The sequence below is a fragment of the Aptenodytes patagonicus genome, chromosome 7 (assembly GCF_965638725.1).
Source record: "Aptenodytes patagonicus chromosome 7, bAptPat1.pri.cur, whole genome shotgun sequence".
NCBI lineage: Eukaryota > Metazoa > Chordata > Aves > Sphenisciformes > Spheniscidae > Aptenodytes > Aptenodytes patagonicus.
In genome coordinates, this window is record NC_134955.1 from 70,545,395 (window position 1) to 70,568,576 (window position 23,182).

At 46.5% G+C, this 23,182-nt stretch overlaps 1 protein-coding gene across 2 annotated transcripts in view; it reads left to right on the forward strand.

Annotated features, from left to right (window-relative positions):
* The window catches only part of NIN (ninein), a 63,702-nt gene that overhangs the window by 26,838 nt on the left and 13,682 nt on the right, over window positions 1-23,182 (forward strand). Inside the window, exons 6-24 of one of the 2 annotated variants that reach the window (XM_076345780.1) lie at window positions 994-1,184; window positions 2,327-2,473; window positions 3,364-3,531; window positions 4,823-4,959; window positions 6,393-6,533; window positions 6,709-6,883; window positions 7,851-7,961; window positions 8,768-8,857; window positions 10,252-10,405; window positions 10,717-10,838; window positions 12,253-12,779; window positions 13,534-15,609; window positions 16,805-16,930; window positions 17,572-17,641; window positions 18,611-18,826; window positions 19,221-19,334; window positions 20,448-20,570; window positions 21,115-21,228; window positions 21,947-22,093. In XM_076345780.1, coding sequence (XP_076201895.1) covers window positions 994-1,184; window positions 2,327-2,473; window positions 3,364-3,531; window positions 4,823-4,959; window positions 6,393-6,533; window positions 6,709-6,883; window positions 7,851-7,961; window positions 8,768-8,857; window positions 10,252-10,405; window positions 10,717-10,838; window positions 12,253-12,779; window positions 13,534-15,609; window positions 16,805-16,930; window positions 17,572-17,641; window positions 18,611-18,826; window positions 19,221-19,334; window positions 20,448-20,570; window positions 21,115-21,228; window positions 21,947-22,093 — 4,949 coding nt within the window. The remainder of the gene's footprint in view (window positions 1-993; window positions 1,185-2,326; window positions 2,474-3,363; window positions 3,532-4,822; window positions 4,960-6,392; window positions 6,534-6,708; window positions 6,884-7,850; window positions 7,962-8,767; window positions 8,858-10,251; window positions 10,406-10,716; window positions 10,839-12,252; window positions 12,780-13,533; window positions 15,610-16,804; window positions 16,931-17,571; window positions 17,642-18,610; window positions 18,827-19,220; window positions 19,335-20,447; window positions 20,571-21,114; window positions 21,229-21,946; window positions 22,094-23,182) is intronic. The other variant, XM_076345781.1, reaches the window with a different exon arrangement.

Sequence of the window (23,182 nt, forward strand, 5' to 3'; positions counted from 1 at the left end):
TGGCGAGCTCCTCTGAGCGCTTCTCCTGTCACCGGGCTGGCAGGCCTTGGCACCAACCCTCAGCACAACCCGCAGCACGCAAAGATGTGTTTATAACTAAGCCACGCAGCTTTTAATTGCTTCAACACCTCTTCCGTATTTCAGCGGCTCTCTATCCTCTACCCTGTCCAACGAGACCAAATTTTTGCTTCAAAAGCCACTTTTCCAGCCCCAGGATGAGGTGGTAGATGCAAGGAGGTGGCCTTGCAGCTGAGCAAGCTCTGACTGTTTTGTGTCTAGTAGCTCTGTGAACGTTTCCAGCTGGGTGAGACTGCACTCCAGGTGTTTGCTGGAGGTAGAGGAAATGTGTTCAGCTGAAGGCTATTGGGTTTTTTTTTTCTTCCCTTGAAGGGATGTTTGGAAGTACTTAGATCAAAACATACACTACAGTTTACATTCAAAGGGGATGGGAGTTTAGGCAGCTCCACCTGGGGGGTGACATTTATGGAGACAGGCAACCACTGAAGTTCTCGACCTGGTCAAGGTATATACGGATATGCAACTTGCTCAGTCCTCTCCCTTGATCCCATAACTGTCCAGAAGAGGAGGGGTCCCTTCTCCATGCATGCCAGTGGCCAAGGCGGCAGGGCTGTGCTTCCCCTGGCCGCCAGCCCACGTTGGCCATTGGACTCATCCACGCCCCCGGAGATCCTCCTGGCCGTGGACCTGGCTGCAGCTCACCCTGCGCCTGGATGTGGGGTTCCCTCGTCTGTGGTAGCGCATGCAGGTTTAATGCTGAACAGGATCTGCTCCTTCTGGTATAGTCCGATAGCTATGCTGGTGCCGGTAGCCGTACCCCAAAATTACAAGTGTGCTCTGAGCAGGATGAGGTAAGGCAAATGGTCCCACGGGGTCTGATGAGCAAGGACTTGCAGCAGCAAGTCCCCACGTCTTCTGGTGGTCACTCATGTGCAGCGGATGGGCAGAAACCAGAGCAGTTTCCCCCGTTTCTAGGGCAGCTGCGCTTCTGGAACCCGGATGACTTGAACTCCTCCCCTGGAGCATCGCTGCCCACCCCGGACTGGATAGAGGAGAAACTGCAGGAGGTCTGCGAGCACCTCGGCATCACCAGAGACGGCCACCTGAACAGGAAAAAGCTCATCTCCATTTGTGAGCAGTATGGGCTCCGAACAGCGGCCGGGGAGGTGAGTGGCCCTGTACGGACCCACTCGCGCCAGTGTGCGTGCCTGGGTTGTAGCGTGGCCCCCACAAAGTCTGTCCTGTGGTTGACCGCAGGCCTAAAGCACAAGTGCTGGTTAACAGGTCGCTACTTAGAAAGTGGTTTTCAGCTCCAGCTCGTGGCTTTCCAGCGAGTTTGTTGGTGTCGAACCATCAGACGTGGGAGGCTGCTCTAGTAGAAGGCAGCTGCCAGCCTTACTGACACCATAGCGTACGTGTCTTCTCATGCAATCGCAGAGTAAACCGGAGTTTAAAAACATATCCTAGATTCCAAGCATGTCTCCTTAATCCCAGAAGTCTTCTAACTAGACAGTAAATATGGGTTAAAATATACATAGATGGTTGCTTTTGACTTTGAGAAGGCCTGCGGGCAGTTTCTGTCCTCCAGGAGGAGTCCGCAAGAAAATTATTCCTTTAGCAAAAAAGTCTCTTGTCAATTTAGGATTTAGTTTTATAAAAAAATCAGACTGTTTTGCATCTTAAAATAACATGGCTTGTAATCATTCCCTTCGTAAAACGTGTTTCTGAGCAGGTATTCCTTTGCAGCATTTGCAACAAAACTTTTTCAGGATATTAAGGCAGAAAATGGAAAAAACAAACTGTAGGCAAAGAAATAGTGAGGGACTAGTCTTAACATCTCTGGTCCTAATAAGGTTGGTCTCGCTTTTCAGAAAGCCGACTGCCCTGAAGCATAAAACCGACTTATTATAACCTTGCGGTGTCTTACTATGGTTTTTTGCCTGGTCACTTCACAAGCTGCTGGGGTTTTGGCATCTGCCTCACTACCTTGTACTGAATTCCTGAGGTCACCCTGTCTTGAGAGCAGAATGAAACAAGGGTTTTCGTGCTGCCTCGCAAGACGGAGGCTCCAAGATGACCAGGAGCTTACACGCTTTTACAGGCAGGATTTTGGTAGCGTATGTGGCTCTGCAATTTTCTATGCGAAGGTTGCTGTACCGGTGTTAGGCCGATGCAGTGTACCAGGTAACTCTTGCTTTGCTCTTTTTTTGTAGAGCCTTAGGGAATAGGACGTTTTCTGGTGTGCCAAATTGTTACCGCGGTGTTTTTGGCAATAGCAGATGTGATTTCTGTCCCCTGCTGCTTGCAGGTGCTTGAAGAGGTGCTCCATAACCTGGAGCAAGACGGCACCATGAGCGTAGAGGACTTCTTCTACGGCTTGTTTAAAAATGGAAAGTCGCTGACACCCTCAGCGTCTACTCCGTACAGACAGCTGAAACGACACCTCTCCATGCAGGTGAGAAACTGAGGCGGATCCCGGGGTAAAAGCAGGAGGAGGGGGAGAAGTCCTGGGCAAATTCGACCTAGCCGGTCTCCTCCTCATCCTCCACGTTTGTCCCTGTGGTGGGGCAGCCTTGGAGGTGGTGGCAGTGAGCCGCTGCTCCCCTGCCCTGCCCCGCCGGGGAGCGGAGCAGAGCCAGGGATGCCCCAGTGAGCGCAGCAGCCCTGCGGGCACGACTGCCTCCGCCCCGAGCGAGAGCGATGGGGTGAAGCTGCTGCAGGCTCCCTCTGGATGTGTTGGGGGCTGTGGGGAATAACGCAGGAAACACCCTCAGGATAAAAGGGAGACGGCTCCCCCTTAAAGTAGCGTGGCTGGGAGATGGCTCTTGCAAGCTGTGAAGTGCAGTAAGTAAATGGTATAAGCTGGATGCAGGGGGAAGCGGTGGCCTGGGGTAGGCTGGAGACGGTGGGCATGCAGGTCCCGCATCTCTAACTTATTATTTTTTTTATTTGAGAGTTTGAAATCTACTACCTATCTTTGCCTGGAAGCTGAGGGCTATAGCAAAGGTACCTGTGCACGTGCTCCCTGCAGCCTTTCGAGGGGAGGTGACACTTGAAACCAAAAATGGATAGCGGAAAACGCTTTTGGAGTATTGAGGGCGGTTCTGAAACTGTTCCTCCTCGGATTTATTTTAAATCCCAAGCACCGGGGTGCGGTGCGGTGCCGTGAGGTCAGCAGCGGCGCTCCTGCCGGGTATTTGCTTGGCAGTGAGGAAAAGCAGACCTTAATCTCTAATCTCCAGAGTACTGTTGGCGAAATTACATTTATAAGCCTTTCTCGTCACGGGGTGGCCAGATGCCTGGCTCTGCCCGTGCCCCGTCGCACCCTCTCCCCTCTCTCGGCAGTCCTTTGATGAAAGCGGGAGGCGCATGACCACCCCCTCGGCCATGCCCAGCACCGTCGGCTTCTGCCTCTTCTCCAGCCTGGATGATGGGATGGGCTACGGCTGCGTGGAGGGCGTCCTCGACTGCTGGCACCGGGAGGGCATAGAGAACAGCCAGGAGATCCTGAAGGTAACCGGCAGCTCTATCTCACCCCTTTTCTTTGCTTTTGGGTTTTTTTTTCCCCAGTGTAGGATGCTGGACTGTAGCTGGATTATTTTTTTTTCCCCTTTAAAATTCCCAGTGCTAGTGACAAGAATCTAACTGTTCTGGGAAATTTCCAATAATTTCCTTTATTGAAATGATGGTGCATCCCAGAGAGCTAGAAGTTAATGATAAAAATGTAATGTGACTTCCAGCTTAGCTCGAAGAGGTCACCTATATTTGTAGAAAGCAATTTAATTCCTTTACCTCGCTGAATAGCTCCACCTTTTAGCGCTGGGATGACCTGAATTATTGCTTGTGCTGAGGTGGAGGACAGCACTTGAAACCCTGCCCAGTAATTAGCGTTCTGTTATACAGAGTAGAAGGGTAACGTGGGCTGCAAATCGGATACCTGAAGCAAACCCCTTCCCTGTCTGCCTCGCTAGAAGCTGTGGGTGGAAGATAATTTCACGTGTCTATTCCGAGACCATTGCTGGGATCCCGGCAGCGATGATGGCAGATTTCTCTTGGCATTTAATGTCTGCGTGGGTGTTAAACATCCACGCTGTGGATGCTCAGGCTTTAAAACTCACTTGTCGCCTGGGCTCGTGCAGGCCAGCTTGATAACCTGGTACTGCTTTCACCAGACTTGGGTGGTACACCTTTACCTGCTCTTCTGCTTGTTGCTTTCCACCGGTAACTTGCTTTGTTACCGGTGTCACCGGGGTGGTTCCTCCAGTGTTCGCAGTGTTTCAGCCCCACCACCGCCCCTTCTGTGCTCCGCTTTGTGCTCCTGCAGAGTTAGGTTGAAGGAAATTACAAGCAGTCGCTGATAACTTATTTTCGAAGAGGTGGGATCTTTGCTATCAAATACCTCCTGCAAGGCTTCTCCTGCGTTGTCTCTATTGCAAGAGCTGGTTTTGTTTAACATGAACATCTTCAACCGCTTTCTTGCAGAATTTGAGTATGTAAAAAGGCCGGTGTGGTTAGGTCCCCTAGAGAGTTAATACTTTTAATCAGGGGTGGGCTTAGTTTCTTGTTGGTCTTGCAGCACAACCAGGACACTCTCCGTCTCCCCAGCTGGCGGCAGCTCTTTAACGTAGGAAGGTGGCAGAGATGTCTGGTTTACTGCCCCAAAGTCATTCGTGACAGATTAATCGGGAAGCAGAGATCTTCTTCTGAGCCTCCTCATTTTATTCTGTCACTTCACGTACAAATGTCCGCAGGCTCCTGCAGGGCGGGGAAGCTCGTTCTGCTCTAACGCTGTGGTGTTTTGCAGGCTTTGGATTTCAGCTTGGATGGGAAGGTGAACTTGACAGAGCTGACGCTGGCGCTAGAAAATGAGCTTTTAATAACCAAGAACGGAGTCCACCAGGCAGCCCTGGCGAGCTTCAAAACCGAGATCAGACACTTGCTGTAAGTCACCAGGATGGCCGGCTCTGCCGCTCCCCCGCTGCCCTCGCCGTTTTGCCAAGCAGGGGCTTCAGTAGCCGCTGATTAATGGCAGTTCGTAGCACCTCGCCAAGTGGCACTGCCGTTTCGCTGGAAGGTTAGGTTCTCCGTTAGCTTGGTGAGAAACGTTCAGCTCTCGTTTTGCATGGGTAAAACACTCAAACCCAAGTATTGCAGAAAAATATATTAAAAAAAAAAAAAAAATCAAAGCAGCAGGCTGCTTCCAGCCCCGCTCTGCAGTCTGGAAGTGGTCATTGCAACCTGCAGTGGCCATCGATGGCCAAGGAATGCAAACCTTAAGACAGAGGCTGGTGCAATTTGATAAGCAGTGCCTTTAATCCTGACCGATTTCTTGCGGTAGTGTTACGTAGGTTTTGCCCTGTGATAGAGGTGTGAGTGAGGTACAAAAACACCATGCACCCCCGCTTTTTTCGTATGAAAGTCAACACAGTTTGACTGTGCACTGGATTTGCCATGCAGGCTTCTCCAGTGAGAGAATGTAGGGGATGGGTAACATTTCCCCGTATATCTTTCCCTGTATGTGTATTTGTTAATTTATAAATTATATACATCTACTACTGAAGCTCAAATATTTCTTCCCACACACCAATGGATCATCTCGTCCACCCCACTTTGGAGACCCCTGCTCTAAGCATTGCACCCTCAGTTTTGCATTGGCTCGTTCCTGTTGTGTGACCGTTGCATCCATCTGCCACGTGCACAAGCTCCAGCTGTTAGCGGTGCTTTGTTTGTGCTGTATATCTCTGAATAGTTTAGGTATTTATCAGCTTATGCATCCGCCTCCGTGCAACACGACAGATGACTTTTGCTGGTCATTAAGACTGCACGTGTCCTGTTACTCGTTGGCTTACCGCTTGTGCTTGCAAGCTGCCCGCTTCGCTTGGGTGAAACCTCACGAGATGAGGCTTCCCACTGCTTGTTGGCATCTACGTGTCTGAACGCCTTTTTACATTCGCTCAGTGGAGAGATTTGTTGTCAAGTTCCCATCAAGAAACCTGCTCCGTGTAGCAGATCTTACAAACTTGTGATCAAAACCAGACTGGATGTGGGGTAAGGGTGAAGCGGTGAAGGTAATAACATGATGAGAACAAGTAAATGGGGCAGAAAGCGGCCTGGCAAAACAGCATAGCGCTGCGATTCGGGGGGCTAGACCACAGCTGAGGAGTTCACGTGTTGAGGTCTCGGGACCTGTGGGGATATGAAGACAGGTCCAGAGCTATGTGTGCAAGTTCACATCTAGTGACTAAACGCAGCTGATGATAAAAGGCCCTTGGAGAGCTTTCTGAGCTGTTCTTCTCTCACAAGCCCCTTGCAAGTACCTTCTCTGGGGGAGCCGGGAGGGGTGACCTAATCCAGGCCGGCTGTGCTTACCCTAGGGAGAGGGTTGACCAAGTGGCCAGAGAGAAAGAGAAGCTGCGGTCAGACTTGGAAAAAGCCGAAAAGCTGAAATCCCTGATGGCCTCCGAAGTGGACGACCACCACGCCGCGATTGAGCGCCGGAACGAGTACAACCTCAGGTACGGTGTCCCGGTTCACCCCTTCCCTCCTCTTTGGGATCACTGCTGCGGCGTTGCAGGGACTCTGACGGAGGTAACGGCTTCGTGCCTGCCGATTACCACCAAGCTTCACTCGCAGCGGTATCTGCCGCCTGCTTCTTCTTACAAGCTCTTCTTACTTCCGATGCCTTTGTAGGAAGCTGGACGAGGAGTACAAGGAACGAATTGCAGCTTTAAAGAACGAGCTCCGGAGAGAGCGGGAGCAAATCCTGCAGCAGGCTAATAAACAGCGGCTGGAGCTGGAGCAGGAGATAGAAAAGCTGAAAACCGATGAGAACTACATTCGGGACCGCCTGGCCCTTTCCCTGAAGGTAACAGGGGGACTAAATGCAGCCGGCGTTTTCCCCCCAAAAAGGCAAGGATGCCCAGAAGTGGGGAGCGACGCTTGCAACGTAGTCCTTGTTGAGAGGATGTGTTACAGTGCGTGTTGAGCTGCCTGAAAGTAATTTTAGCGGTAAGGTAGAGGCATATCCATGAGAATTGTTTTTTGGGTCACCTCGATAGGTTACTCCTTGGGTTTGTAAGGCTCCATTTCAAGTCTCTGCTGCCATCATGTGCAGCATGTGCATGTGTACAGCTATTGGATGGGCTGTCCAGCTGGGAGATACATCTTTACAAAGCTTAAAATATTGCTTAAAAAAAAAATCTAGAGTGAGTTTAGTTTATCCGAAGGAATAACAGCATCTGCTGCCTAATGCAATGGCATTATTCACCCGTGACCCCACAGATTCACATACTTTTCCAACATTTTTTTTTTTTTAGAAAACACTTAAGTCACAACTTTTTTCTGAATCTGACAGCTGCATAACCATATAATTTAATTTTTTTTTTTTTAAAACCGGGCAAAAGTTAATGGTGATGGTGGTGTCTTACAAACAGCACCGTCAGTGCTGGCAGTCAGAGGGAGCCAATGCACCTGTACAGGTGTTCAGGAGAGCAGCTTTTGAAGGGTTTGGGCGTCCTGTGAGCATCAGGAAAACTGTGAAATACTCCTTCCGAAGCAGAGGCCTGAAAGGTGAGAGGAGCCAGGGAGCGTGGGGTTTGTGAGCCAGCTGCGGGCCCGGCGTTCACGCTTGCTGTTTTGCTGTGGCAAGAGGGTTGTACACGCGTGGATAACAAATTCACAGTTCCTATCTTTAGCTGAAGCCTGTAGCAGTGTTGTGCTCTGACTTGACTGGGAGATTACTCTTTTTCGAATGAGTTACCACGTGCCTAATGTTTTCTTTCTCCAAATGCTGAGGCTGTTGGGGGGGGGGGGGGGTTGTTTGTTTGGTCCAGGAAAACAGCCGCCTGGAAAGCGAGCTATTGGAAACGGGAGAAAAACTGGCCGAGTATGAAAGTTTGGCAGGCAAACTGCAGCGGAACTTGGAAAACGTCCTGGCTGAGAAGGTAAATCCTCCTCTTCCCAGTATGCATCCAGAATTAAATCGCTTCCGAGTTACTACGCTCGAGCTGCTGATTTAACTAATAGCCGGAGGCTCTGGGGGTCCCTATCCAGATGTGGCCAAGGCACAGCCTACCTTGTGACACGGACCTCCTGACGGACTTCCAGTTAAGGAAATTAAAGATACTCCACCTTAGCTATAGTTTTATACTAATTAAGAGTAGGGAGCCTTACAGTGAAGCAGTCATCCCGCAGATCTGCCGGGTTTTTTGTCCCCAGCACATAGTTTTGGATAGACCCAACGTGCAGGTCCTTTCTAGGGAAGATGATACCTGAGGTGTTAGGTGTTACGTGGCATCTCTGCTAAACTTAGGTGAAAACCGAGGTGAGCAGCTGATCGTGGTTGTATTACAATAAACTCATCAAAATATCAGCTTCTCCAAAGGTATTTCTGTGCGTGTGCATCTATAGATAAAGGCTCGTATACTGGGATTCTCACCCAGCATCTGTTTTCCGGAGTTCTTTAAAGTGGGGATTATTTATCAAACTGAGATGTGCGTATGCTGAGCTAGAAAGCTGTGGTCTGAAATCAAAGCTAGCACGAGAGCTATGGTGAGATAGCAGCTCGTATTTGTTAGGGAGGTTGCTCATTGTCCCCTGCCAGCAGGAAAGCAGAGTTTCCGTATTTAAAATTAAAAATAAAAGAGGGGAGGGGGCGCGGGCTGGAGGACTGCTCGCGAATGGCATCGGGGCTGTGACGAGCAGGGCTGTTTGGTGGAAGAGTAACTGGATCCCGTTCGTGCCATTTCAGTTTGGTGACCTGGATCCCAGCAGCGCGGAGTTTTTCCTGCAGGAGGAGAGACTGGCGCAGATGAGAAGCGAGTACGAGCGGCAGTGCAGAGTAAGTGGAGCCCAGGGCTGGAGACCCGGCACCCGTCTGCCTGTGTTCGCCGAGAACAGCCTTGCTGCAAACAGCAGCCCAGAGCAGCAATACACTGCTGCTGGTTTTTTCCCTACGTAATGGCTTTTTTTTACATTAATCCAAGTTCTTGGGGGGGTGGAAAGCTCTTGCCACAGAGGCAACCGGCTGAGCTAAGAGGATGAGGTGCCACAAGAGCGGGCTGGGATCGGGTCTGTGGAGCCTCCTTCGTTCCCCAGCTGTACATCAGGCTCAACTCCTTGCGCGGTTGTGCACTAGCGTTTTTTTTTTTGATTTAGGAAATAAACTTTGCCCTAATTTGAATTCAGAGCTGCAGGAACTAACAGCAGAAATAAGAGATACCCGAGTTTTGGTGGTTTCCAAAACAGTAGTATTTTCCTAAAATAAAACTGAAAATGTAAAGCTTGTCTTCTCCTCCCCAAATCTGGTATGGCTGAAATACTTCTTTAAGGTGGGCCTGCAAGTATCTATTTACATATCTACTTTCTGATGACTACTGTGGTTACGAGCATTCGGCTCATCTGTTCTGCATGATCCTTTTCGTTCAGTAAGGGACTGCCTTGGCAAAAGGCTGTCTCATCTGAAACAGCACGGTAGCTTTCTTGGGAAGTTGCAGTTTAAAAGCAAAAACTTTCTAGAAATATTTGCTGAATTGATATTTGTTGATAATAAGTTGTTTGAATATGCAATTGATTTTTTTTTTAAGTACTGTCAGATATGAATCAGCATTCAAGGTTCACTTTCTGAACCACTGAAATCTGCAGAATTGTGTGTTTACACATTCAGGGATTCGTTTTCCTCAATAAACCCTGTTCATTGAGCTGAGCGCACGGCATTTGGCACAAAGACTTGGGATATTCCGCCGGCGAGTGGGCAGAAGCACCAGATGGTAAATGCAGTAATGAGGAGATCTCTTTCCTAATTTGATCTTTTGCTTCTGATTCGATTTTTTTTCAAGTAGATGGTGTTTGAGGAGGTATTTCTCGACCGTTTGAAAATGTTCCTAAGCTGGTGTTTAAAAAAGGTCGTAGGAAGAAGGAATAAAGTGGAAGGTCCTGGAGCACAGTATACTTTAGAGGCAAATATAATACAGGCGCTCAGTCTGAAGAAGCTTCTGCTCTTTTAGTAAGAAACACATCTGTTATTTGCACAGTTTGGAACCTGGAGAAGGGCGTTGTTTTGCTGATAGGAGGATGACTAACTGTGCCACGATGGCAGGATTATTGCCAAGTCTGTACCTACTGTAATTCCTTCCTAAATGTCTCCTCGTGGAAGTGGGTTGATGTACAGATGCTCAGCTGCCTTGTTTGCTTTCACTCAGGCTTCTTTTTTCCGCCCCCCCCCCCCCCCCTCAGGAGCTGCAAGACCAGATAGATGAGCTGCACTCGGAGCTGGAGGAGTACCGTGCCCAAGGCAAAGTGCTCAGGCCGGCGCTGAAAAACTCACTGTCGGAAGAGTTTGACATTGATATGAAAAGTCATGGCAATAGTGGTATTGAGCCTGACCAAGGTAACGCACATCTCCTATATGACCAACTTCTGTGCTGTAGGTATTTGTGATAACATCTGAGAGGCAATTACATAAAAACTTTCCCAAACCTTCACAGTGAGACTCAAACACCACTTGCTATTTAACGTTAAGTGGAATACGGCTGCTGTACTGTATTCAAAGCTGAAATCGTTTGCAGTTTCTTGTCTGTGTGTGTGATGGGAATTTGGAAGCTGCAAGTAGCTGCCTAAACAAATTCAAATTGATGAAATAATTCTGTTGAGAATGTATCTCTCTGGGCTTCAAGAATATGTATGTAATTATTTTTAAAGGACTTGGTTCAGAAGACTGCAACCCGCTAAATATGAGCATAGAGGCAGAAATGGCTATTGAACAAATGAAGGAGCAACATCACAGGGATCTACATCACCTCAAACAGGAGCTTGAAGACACAGTAAGCTATTTTAACTTAAAACAAACCTTCACAGCTTTTCCAGCCTCTTCGTACAAGTGGGATGGTCTTGGAGAAGGACTTTTTATTCCCGGTCAAATGACAACCTTTCTGTGAATCTAAGCCTCTACCTTCCCTGCTCCTTCTGCGTGTTGCTGTGTGATGGAGAGGGCTGAATGAAGCTGCAGTAGATCCTCACGCCGCCCACCAGCTAACGAGAGAGCAGTGGGCAGTATTGCATTGCCTGTCTCGAAAGCCTGCTGCGTCTGAATTAGCCACTTCATTCCCGCTGGCATGGGATAACTGTGGGTTAGAAAGGCTGCTGGCAGCAGTCCGCATTGCTAAACGCTGTGCTTGTGCAGTCTGGTGGTGGCGTTGAAACGCGATCTGTGCCGTGGGAGCATGGAAACTCTGCTGTTACACCTGCGCTACTGAAAATGGGCAGCCAGCCCCCCATTTTCTGGGTGTCCATCTGCAGATTAATCTTGCCACACGTGCAGAAATATCTCCATTTGGCTCTTCGTGGAGAAAGCTTGGGTCGAGATGGGCTTATGTGAGGCTGGGGCAGCTCCACTCCGGTGCCTTCCTACAGCGCTAGGGCGAGCTGGTGCAGCTTCGGGCACGGCACAGCACCCACCGCCAGCCTACGCTAGCGTCTGCGTCAGGGTCACGGTGTTCCTAAGCGAGCGAGACCTGCCCTGCTCAGCAGGTGAGGTGCACCGGTGTAGAGATGGCCAGGCTTGTTCTGCAAGGGTTGGTTCAGGACCAGAAGTTGGGGGGGGGGGGGGTGGGGGGTGTGGGGGGGTCCTGTCAGGCTTCTACTGCATCTGTCAGACCAGTGCCCGCCTCCAGATGAGAGGTGGTTATACGATTATAACTATAATCCATTCATTTCACGTATGGCATAACACAGGTACGCTGAAACTGCGTCGTGACGAAGCTGGGATGGGAGTGGGAAAAGGGGACTGATAAAATATTACCCCAAAATCATTACTTTTCCTTAAGGGTTTGTCTCATGTCACTTGTGTAAAAAAAGGAAGAAAAAAAAGCCTCATCTGCCTATTAATTTGGGGAAGGTTTTGAAAAAGCGATCAGTGAAATAAAGAGTCCGCTTGCAATTTGCAAAACTGACTTAGGACTTAAAAGCTGCTGGTGGCTTTTCTTTTTTTCACAGATTTGCTTAATGGAAAAGCATGAATTTCACTGGCTTCTACATAATAATCATCTTTATCCCAGTACGCAATTAAGCTGAGCACTTTAGCGTTCTTTGCAGGGGAAATCGATAGAAGATGCTAATGTGTAAATCAAAATATTCTGTAGAATATATGGAAATATATAATACAGAAATGTTGAGAAGACATCTCCGTAGAACGTTCTGTAGAAAATGAACCAATCCAATCTGTTTTCCTTTTTGTAGGTGAGCCATTATGAAAAGCAGCTAGGTGAGACAAAAATCCACTGTGAAAAGGAGCAAGAGGATATGAGGAAGAAGTATACTGAAGAGATGCATGTCATGGAAAAGCAAATAACTGGCCTTAAAAATCAAATTGCAGAGCTGCAAGGAGAGGCAGCACTGCTCAGAGAACAGCAAGAAAAGCTGGACTATAAACATAACGATGAGAAAAACAAATTAAAAATGAGTTTCGATGAGGAAAAAGCCAATTTGCAAGAACTATTGAGGCAGGAGCACGAAGAAGACGTTAGAGCCAGACTGGAGCAGGTAAACGAGAAGTTTAGTCAAGAACGGGAAGAACTGATACAAAACGGTGTCTGGGTGGAAGAAAAGATGAGAGTGTTAGTGCAGACGCTGCAGGAAGAGAAGGGAGAGCTGGAACGTGGCTTTCATGAGCAGCTAAAAAGGATGGCAGAGGTGCATGCCCTGGAGAAGGAAGAGCTCCGACAAGAGCTGCTGAGGAGGCACGAGCAGGACCTGGAGGAGGAAAGGTGAGTGTCACCACTGGCGGGGGACGGTAGCGGTGTATGCTGACCTTGATGGCTTGGCGCGGTGACCAAGGTGAACCTAGCGCAGAAATGACTCCTGATGCTTAATTCAAGGGTACTAATTGTACAGCGCTGCTACCTGTTTTATTCCAGAACGCTGGGCTGCTATCCGGGGGCTTTTTCTTCTGACCTTTCTCAAGCAGATACTTATATCGATTTTTAGCTCACCCAGAGGCAACAATAGTGTTAAAGCATAACCAGACGTGATTAAGTTGAGCTCTGTTCAGGATCCCTGTGCTTTTTACAAATCCCTGCTTTGTACTTTTAAAGCATTTGGGTTTTCAGAGTTGTCCTTTTCTGAAGAAGTAAAGGGATGGCTGGTAAATGCATTTAGCCAAGATCGAGCGTCAAAAGAAACTGAAACCATCCTGGGGTGACAGGGAGAGACGGGGGTAAGAACATCTGCCCCCACAAATCTGATCGCAAGTACAGAAGGGCGTATCTTGTACACGAAACCTTTTCTGAGGACATTTCATGAGTTACGCTTTCCCAAGGCAATTAGATTTTTATTTTTGAAGTTTCAGCAAATCGCCTCAAATTTAACTTTGGCTCTCAGAAACACCTGTCAAATAGTACTTCATCTAAAACTCAGTGAAAAAGTAATTTTTCAGCTTGTTTTATTCAGCCTAAAAAGCCATTTGAATCTCTTTCTGAGTTAGGCCAGAGTTTAGTAATATCTTATGTTAACCATGTTTAGGAAAAAAATGGAAAGTGACTATAACAGAAGAGCATCTCATGCAGAAACTCAGTTTTCTGTCGAGACACACACACTTGTGAATAAATACGAAGAAATGATCCAAAATCTGGAAGGGCGTTACCAGCGAGAGTTGCATGAACTTGCCGAACAGCAAAGAGAGGAGAAATCTCAGTGGGAGTTTGAAAAGGATGAAATCGCCCAGGAGGTTGCTGAAGCTCATGAGCAACTGAAGGAAAGTCTGGCAAATGAAAAGGCTGTTTCTTCTGCCCTGACCCAGGAGAAAGATCTCCTGGAGAAAAACTTCAAGGAAGAAGTGAACAAGCTTGCGTGTGAGAGAGAGCAACTTCAGAAGGAGCTGCGAGACCTGAGGAATGCTGCTGAGAAGCAAGAGAAAAAGCTGAATGATAAAATAACACAACTCCAAAATGACCACGAAAAAGAGCTAAGGAACAAAGAGGAGCATATATCCGTGGTGGAGGAAGATGGGAAGCTGGTTAGGCAAAAGCTGGAGAGGCTTGATAGTGAATATAAGCGAGAGAAAGAAGAACTCAATTCCAAACTTCTTGCTTTGGAGAGTTTAAACAAAGACATTTGTGTAAGAGCAGAAACAGAAAAGGCCGAGATGAGTTTGGAAATCTCAAACCTTCAAGGGAAAATCCAGAAACTGCAGTGGGAGGCCCATAGTTTTTCCGCACTACAAAACCATTATAGGGTCCTGGAAAACGAGTATGCAAAAGCAAAGAGCAAGATTGCTTCTTTCTCTGGTATGGCGCCTCTGGGAGATGATGCGGATGTCCTCCTCAATCTGCAGAAAGTGCACGAGCAAGCTGTGAAGGAAAACGTCAGAATGGCTGCCGAGATCGTCAGGCTGCAGCACAGGTTGCAAGCTGCGGAGCGGGAGCCCGCGCGATCCCCCAGTCCTGGCTGCTCCGACTCTGGCTCCGAACGATCTCAGCTGCCAGATGAAATGGATCCCAGTTTTGAAGGGTTGCCCGGCGACTGTAAAGATGCAAGCAAGGGAACAGATTCGAATGTCCTTCCGCTCGCGGAGGCTGATGCTACAGACCTGGAAGAAATGACTGAGATTGATTCGGATTTGGAGAAAGCGTGTGTCAAAGCCGGAGCAGGCGGCCACGCGCTCAAGGTGCGGGTGTGTCAGATGCAAGGAAGTAAAGCAGCGCTGGACGCTGATGGCAATCAGGGTTGTGACACGAATCAAGAGCTCCTTTCTTGGGTGCCTCTGCTGCAAAAAAAGAGAGATCTCAAGAAAACTCTTGAGAGAGTTCCCAGACCAAAAATGCTACGCAAGGATGTTAAACAGCAGAAGGTTCATCTGCTAAATCACAGAATAGCTCCCAAAAGTAAAGGGTTTGTTTCTGATGCTTTGAAGCTGCAGGTTGAGCTTGAGAAGGCTGAAGAACTGAGTGAAGCCTCTCTCCAGCTTGATCATGCTCCTGGGTCACCAAATGGCGACCTGAAAAGCGTAATAGCTCAGCTTTGGAAAAGGGTCGAAGAGTTAGAAGACAGATCGATGGCACAGGCTAAACTTCTGTCACTACAAGAAGAAATTCAGGTAGAAAATGAGGATCTGAAATCCGAAATTACAAAGTTAGTTGAAAAAAACAGTGCACTAGAAGACAGCCTGCGTAAGCTGAGAAGCCTTCATTGCAAGCTAGAAGAAAGTAAACTGGAAAGTATTAAGCTCAGAGAGGAAAACACACAGCTCCTCCAAAAAGTTAAAGAATTGGAAGGTGTCCAAGAACAAGACGCACAAGGAAACGTAGATGCGCACGGTGACAAGTTAAGACTACGATGCCAGCTTGGGAAGCTGGAAGAACATGCTGCCGCATTTACAGGTCAGCAAGACAAGCATGCCCAAAGCAACAGCATGGTGAAAGAAATGTCAGCGGAAAAGAGGGAGCCGCAAGAGCCGAACAGAAAGCTGAAGGAGAAAGCTGCTGCTCCGGTTAAGCCAAACGACGTGCATTTCCACGAAGAGAGAGAGGAGAGGAATACAGTGACGCACGGCTTGCAAAGCACGTGCACTGAGCTGCAGCAAAAAGTTGATCTTCTGAGGTAACGTACACTTGCAAAACTTTGTGGGAAACGTGCCGGCCCCGCAGTAATCAAATGTGCCGCTTAGAAACTAACCTAGCGTCCCACTCATCGCTCCGTAGCCGCCTGCCTGCCTGCCAGTCGGTTGCTGCATTAACCACTGTAGTTTAACTTTGATTAGAAAACAGTGCCTTGGACTCTAACTGCTAGCAAGCAGGCTGATTAATCGTGGATAACGACGGTTGAAATAAATGTGTGTGACTTACTCCTCTCTGACCGTGACCTAACATGAATGGTAAAACAGGAGCAACCTGCCAGCTGTCCTGTCTGTGGATGTAGTCACCTTCGCCGTGTGTAGTTTACGGTACATCAGAAACCCCTGTATTTTTATGTCCAAAATGCTATGGTAACACTTCCAGAATGCTTTTAGCTTTTACTAATATCACTTTGTCACTTGGTTTGCTCCCTTCTAGTGCTGAATGTTGCTTGGAATGCTGAAGGTGCTTCTGTTTTTCCTTAAATATTTAAGTTAATACTAAAGAATTACGGTAACTTTTTTCCCAGCAGGAGCCCTTAGTGTTAGGAATCCATCAAGTGCGTGATACGGTAAATACTACTATAACACAGAGACTATAATAGGTTTTACCTGCTTGTTTTTAACGGCTGTATTTCAGCAAGGATTTTTTTGGAGGCCATAAAGTGGCTACAAGTGGCTTAATTATTGTCCAGCACCAGCTTCCTGCAGGAAATTGTTCTTTCGGGTATTACACCATGGCAAAGTTATTTCTTTACAGTTGCCTCAGGACAGCAAAGGCATTTTCCAACGCTGCTGTTCCCAGCATACTGGACTCCAGAAACAGCTCGCTCTCCTAGCAATCTGCATATTGTGGTGTTAAGCTGTTTAAAGTTATGTTATTTGTAACTTAAGGACTGAAAGGTATAGTACAATATTACTGTGAAACTTTTACTAGGTATCTTAGAGTTTAACTAACTTCAGCTGTACAAAAACATGCACAAAAAGCCCCTTTTTCAGTGATCTGGGAAGCACTCTTACTAAATGAAACGTAAAATCCGTATACCGTTCACACATAAAACAAGTCAATGGTAGCTTTGTTTTGAAATATTACAGGTAGCTTAGGCTTTTAGTAATTTTTCTCCCTGTGGGCTCAGCTGATATACGGAAACAGTTTTCACTTGTCTCCTGTCTCTGCCACAGATGTGAAGCCGAGAAGCTCAGAGAAGAAAATGCCATTCTAAAAAACGAAGTGACTTTATTAAATGAGGAAGGCTGTGCTTCCAGCCTGAAACTGAGGGAGCTAAATGGATCCCGAGAAGAAATGTGGTAAGAATTCAATGGGGCGCGTACCGTGTGTATGCCTTCAGGCTCTCGCTGCGGTGCAGACACGATGGTTATATCCCTTCTCTCAAAGCTCCTTCACGTGTTAGATATTCTACAAAATTTGAAACGGGCTTATTTCTTGGTGCCATTGGAAATCCAGCTGGCTGACAGGCTGTTCCTCGTCCTTTTCGCCTGCCCCAGCTTGTCCTGCCCATTCCCAGGGCCAAAGCAGGGGCTTAACTGTAGGAGTTCAGATGACCCAGTAACACATACGAGCACAGGACCTACTTACGAGCTGACCTGATGCAGTTCTTCGTGCTTCAGCAAAGGCAGAGCTTGTTGGGCTGGTGTAGCCTTAGAAAAGGCAGGAAGAGGTACGGTGTGACGGAGTATTTCGGTGATTTGGTCTTTTGCAAGCAGATAACCATCTGTGATGCTGGGAGTATTCTTCCCTTCTAGAAAAGAACTACATGGGGTGCTTTGAGGAACTGAGCACTTGCCAAGCCTATGCAAAACAGTGATGCTAAGCAATAAATAAATATCCAGAATTACCACTTCTGGTGATGTCAAAACCCAGCCCGTTCTTGTAGGCGTGTATATTAACAAGTGACCCTAATGTTAACGAGCTTTCATTTCTTCCTTAGGCAAAAGATAGAGGCTGTGAGAAAGGAGAAAGTGGCTGTACAGAAGATGGTGGACAACCTGAAAAAGCAGGTATACGGACTGAGCCCAGAACCTTCTCTGTAGAAGTCATCACTGCATAAGAGCTGTTCCTTAGATGGTCACAAAGGCAGTAGAAAATGACCATTATATACGTTTAAACTGTTTGATAACTGTTCTCGTTAACTCTTTGGGATTGAGATGAGGCTTGTTTGACGTGATCGGAAGACAACTGCAACGCTACTGTGACTATCTAGCTTACAGACTTGAGAGCGCTTTCCATAGTCAACTTGGAAAGTTTATTTAATAGAAATATAAAGTTAAAAATCTTTCTTTTGTAGTCTTTGTGGGTAATGCTCTGCAGTCGCCCATGGGAAACCGAGGTTATGTGACTCAGCCTCTACTTATTTCCCAGCTAGCTGGGTCTAGGAATGCTGCCAGCTGTGACCCTTTGCTCGTATCCATGAGACTGCTACTTTTATTTCAAGGGTGGTTTGTTACGCGAGGCAAAGTAGAAGGTTTAAGTAGCTCTTACATTCATGTCCCTCGTAGTGTTGCTTAGTAAAAGTCTACTTGCTCAGAATAATCTACTAGCTCACCAGCATAACCCTCAAAATATACATCAGCATGGCAAAGGGAAGGAGGAAGAGTGGTGTGCCAGGGGACTGATATCATAACTGATATAACTGAGGCCAATTATGAGAAATAAACAGTTTCTGAGGCTGACCGTGCATGCAACAGGCCATCCTACTCCTAAATATGGTTCTACTTGATTTGGCCTAAAATTAGGGCCAAATTAGGAGCAAGTTAAATCGCTATAGGGAAATAAAGCAAGCAGTGCTACTGGGGTCGTGACTGTTACATAGAGTACAGTCAACAGCTGTGCCCCACCGTTCAGAGTCACCACTGAATTGGAGTGACACTTGTCAGGTTTTTTAGTCATCTTAATAGAAAGGGAATGACTTAAAAAATCTCATCCCCGCTGTAAAAGCAGTCATAACTGACACTGCTGTCCCGATTCAGGTAGTAGATCTGAAGACCAGAAACCAGCAGCTGGACTCTGAAAATACAGAACTTAGCCAGAGGAACTCCAAAAATCAAGCAGATGTGCAGGATCTTAACCAACAGCTGGCAAGGGTGCTCAAGCAAAAGGAAAGGGAAGCGGGAAAATGCACCCTGGAAGAATGGGAAAAGGAGAGACTGGTCCTGAAAGAGGAACTGGAAGACTCCAAAGTAAAGGTATGGGATTACGCTCTCTCTAACGGTATGAAACAACTGAACTCTAAGGAATGCACAGGTGCTGTGGAATTAGCATCCCTTTCTTGAGCTGTGCGTGGTCTTTCAAAGCTGAACTTCCCCCAAGTACCAGCTGCAAACGTACATGCATGCAGCAGTGGGGGGGGAAGGAAAGCGTGGCAGCAGCCAAAAGCAGGGAGGTAGAAGTGTGCAGGCTTGTCTCGAAAATGGAGCTTAGTGATGCTAAATATTTACCTGCGTTTTCCAGCATGCCTGTTCTGTTCAGTCCAGTGCCATCCCAGCTCTAACCCATGTCACTGGCTGCAGCATCCTCTGGCTAACCTTTGTTACTCTGCCCGTCTCCTAAGTTGAAATCTGAGCCTTTTACTTTTTGCAGTCATCAAATATGGTGTCTTCCTTGGAGGTGGAGCTGTCAAAAATGAAGGTTCAAGCTCATATACTGGAGCAGGAGAACCACATCCTCAAGCAGGAACTTGAGAAGTCAAAACAGGTATGGCATCCTCTTGAGTGCCATCAGGTAATGCTGGCTGTCTCTTGACGTGCCCTGCTCTTTTGCCCGAGTTGGAAATAGTTAATTTCTTTAAAGAAAGGTCATAACAGTAGGGGAATATAAATCCTCTTGAAACAGTCTCCGGGTACAACGCACAATTGTTCAAATAAGGTTGGTTTCACTTAGCCTTTGCCAAAAGGTCTTCCAGAGTAGTGATTCTACAAGACAGGCTTTGACAATGAAGACAAAGATTTAAAGCTCTAATTAAGGAATAGACAGGGCTCTTGTAGTTTGTGCAGACGGGATAGGCAGGGGAACATTTTCCTGTGTAACTGGTGATACCCATATAGCTCCGTTTTAAGGACTGGTCTCTTCCAGCATGTCCTCTCGGAGAGAATTCCTATTGCTAAACTTATCTGGAGACTTTGACGCCTCACAACTTCTCCAGGAAATTATCCTCAGGGCTTGGTTATCGCCTGTATAAGCATGGCTCAATTGGCTGTAAATATATGCTAATAAACATAGATAATGAAGGCTACAAATGAGTTAGCTCTCCTGATTAGGGCTCCACAAAGTAATTTTCTTTACGGTGTAAAGCACTCATTTGACGCACCCAATGCTTAGGATAGATAATGGTCTTAAAAAGCAAAAGCAGATGAGGCCTATTCAGTAAAGAGTGGATTGTGGCTTGAGTGTAACTAAAGACGGAAGATTGAGTGAGCAAAGACAGAACAGCCCAGGAGAAGGCAGAGTGTTAAGCTAAAGCACTGGGTCAGATGGGAAGAGGATCAGAAGTCAGCAGTACAGTTGGTTCCCCCACCCCACCCCTTTTTCACAGAAGAGGCAGGGAAAAGACCAGCCCTAAAGCAAATCCAAGGGATCACAGGGCAATTAGGAATCCTTAGCACTGCTGTTGCAGGAAGGATGCCCTGGATCATACGAACGATACTCATATGGTCATTCGTACCAAACTGCAGTATGCTCCTCTCCCTTCCACCCTATCCGGAGCGGGATGCTTAGCCCGGAGGAGAAGAGAAAGCTTTGTGTAACACTTGCATGCAAAATTCGGAAACGGCACACAAACACAACTGTGAGGGGTTTGTTTTTCCACAGCTGCCGAGATGTCCTGATCTTTCTGACCTTCAAAATGAAGTTTCGAGCTTAATTACTAAAAACGAAAAGCTGCAGAAAGACAAAGAAGCCCTGAGTGAGGAATTAAACAGATGTATTGAGAAGGTATGAAAGAACTGCAAATCCACGTCACTACCTACGTGCTGTAACGGGCTGTTACAATTCCTGTATCACTATCTGTATCACCCTAACCTGTAAAACTACTCTGGATTTTATCTTTTTTTTTCTTACCTTCAAGCTGGATAAAGGCTTAATTGCCACTGCCTTTTTTCCCAGCTGGTCTTAAAGAGAAAGCTTAAATTCTGGAGCACGGCTTTACTGTAATTTGATTACGTAGAAAATTCCAAACATTGCAAGGAACAGAGGCCTGGATATAAATATTGCAGCAGGACAAGGAAGACAGTGTTCTTGCACTTCCATTGCAACTCTGACATATTGTAACTCAGAACTCGAGCAGTGTAACTAATACGCACACTATAAATAATGATCCTGTTGTGTGGAGATTCAGGCGGGGAGCTGAGGGGTTTTTTTTTTGCTCTCCTGTGTTTTCTTTGTGTAGCTGTAACTCCCTCCAGCTTAACTCTCAAAGTCAAACTGAGTTAAAGAAAATCCTGAATGAGTCAGGCTTACCGATGTAATCTTATTTCAGGTAGCTAAAGTAAGCTGCTTGGAGAATGCAGTTGGCAGCTTGAAGCAGGAACAGAAGTCCTGGGAACAGCAGAGTCAATCACTGAAAACACAGCTCACTGTGTCACAAGAAAAGGTATAATAGTGATTTTTGTTATAGCCCTAGATCAAAAACATTTTTTTTAATCTCTTGTAGGGCTTTTCTCATAAAACAGCCCTCTTCTAATGTGTGCAAAGATGTCATGCAGCTAAGAATGGCCACTTCGATGGGCTTTCAAAGTGACGTTCTTAAAGGACAAGAGGAAACTTGTGAAATGCGGCGAGGGGTTTTTTTTTCCCCAAGAATAAGCTATGTTGTTTTGCGTCTACAGCCAAGTTCATTTTGCCAATTCATTCTGTCCAGTTATTCCTAAAATACTGCAGAGACTCTGCTGTTGCTCCCTGCTCTTCTGGCAGTGGCTCGTCTCTCACCAGGCAGGGGAGGGGAACGAATGGCTATCTGCTTGGCTAATTATGCTTGGGGTTTCTTGTTGGCCATCGGCTGCCAGGAAGAATAAATAATTCAAGAGAAATCTTCTCTTCCCAGCATAGCACAATAAATATGCGGGGGTGGAAGATGTGTCTCCGAATGCAGTATTGTGGCTGTGTTCAAAGTGCATGGCTACTAATTTGGAACAAAGTTAGAAAATCACTTAGCCTTTTTTAAAGGGGGCTGTCAGCATTATAAACTTCTTCACTCCCTCCATCAGAGATCCTAAATATGTGTGATATGTGGTGCATACACATCCTAGCAGACCGAGGTTACAAGAAATCTTGGTCCAGCAAATGCCAAGCTGTGTTCCTGCTTGTTACAGGTTCAGAGTCTAGACGAAACGCTGCAGAACACCAACCTTCAAATGTCCCGACTAAAGTCGGACTTACGCGTGACGCAACAGGAGAAGGAAACTCTTAAACAAGAAGTGATGTCTTTACACAAGCAGCTGCAGAATGCCAACGAAAAGGTAACGGACCTCGGGTGCCTCAAAGTCAGTCAGCTTTGCACGCCAGGGTTTATGGACCCTAGCTGCTGCTCTCCTGTAGCCAACTTATTTCTTTAGGTTGGCTTGTCCATTAAAAGGACACAAATAGTGCTGCAGACTTGGGCAAGTAGACTCAGAGTTATGCAACTATTGATTTTTTTGGTTTGTTTTAAACAAGTGAGATATAAAGCTAATAATTTAAAAAAAGCTGAAAGGAGGTGGGTACAAAAGAAGCCCTATTTTAATGATGTTTTCTGTATTTAATAGTTTTCCGTTTTAAAATAGTTAGCTATAATTAGTCTTGTCGGATTGTATATAATGTGCGGATTTTAAACTTCTTTTTTAAAAACTTAAAATAAGTTTTGAATGTGAGGACAGGCAATGATCAGTCCATCTCCTGAGTTTCCTTTCTTCCCCGAAAGAAATCTTATGCCAAAAAAAAAAAAAAATCTGCGGACGATGTATGAATTTACACATATCAAAACTACAAACATATTAACAGTCAAACTAGTAACTGACAGGGGGATCTAATTTTCAGTCATACTTGTTTTTGAAAGGCACAGCATTATAGCAGCCTCTCAACTCATGAGGAACTGTAACTGAAGGAGTTGTAGACAGCAGTCTTGGGATTGGTATTATGAATTCAGTTACTAATTTGGCGTGTTTGCCATGTAATTAAGGAATATTTAATGTCCACATGGAAAAGAGGCTGTTTCAGAATTGTACAACAGGAACTAAATTACAGCTATTACTGAATAATATATAATAGAGTTCTATTATTTGCTTGATGAGGCTGTGAAATGGAGCACAAATTGCTTTTTTTGTGGTGTTGAACTCTGCGCACTCATATCAACCGTTCTGGCGCACAGCTATTATCTGTGATTTCAGTCAAGGGAAGCACTTTGGTTTTGCACTGTGATTAGCATGTCGGGTTTCTTAGTGGAAAACAGTGTGTAGGCTGGGAGGAAGACGGGAACCTTGCGACTTTAGAGTCTGCAGTTACTGAAAGCCTACTTAAAACCCACCTGAATAGAGAAAATGTCTGCTTCTTTGTTTAAGGCCTAACCTTGC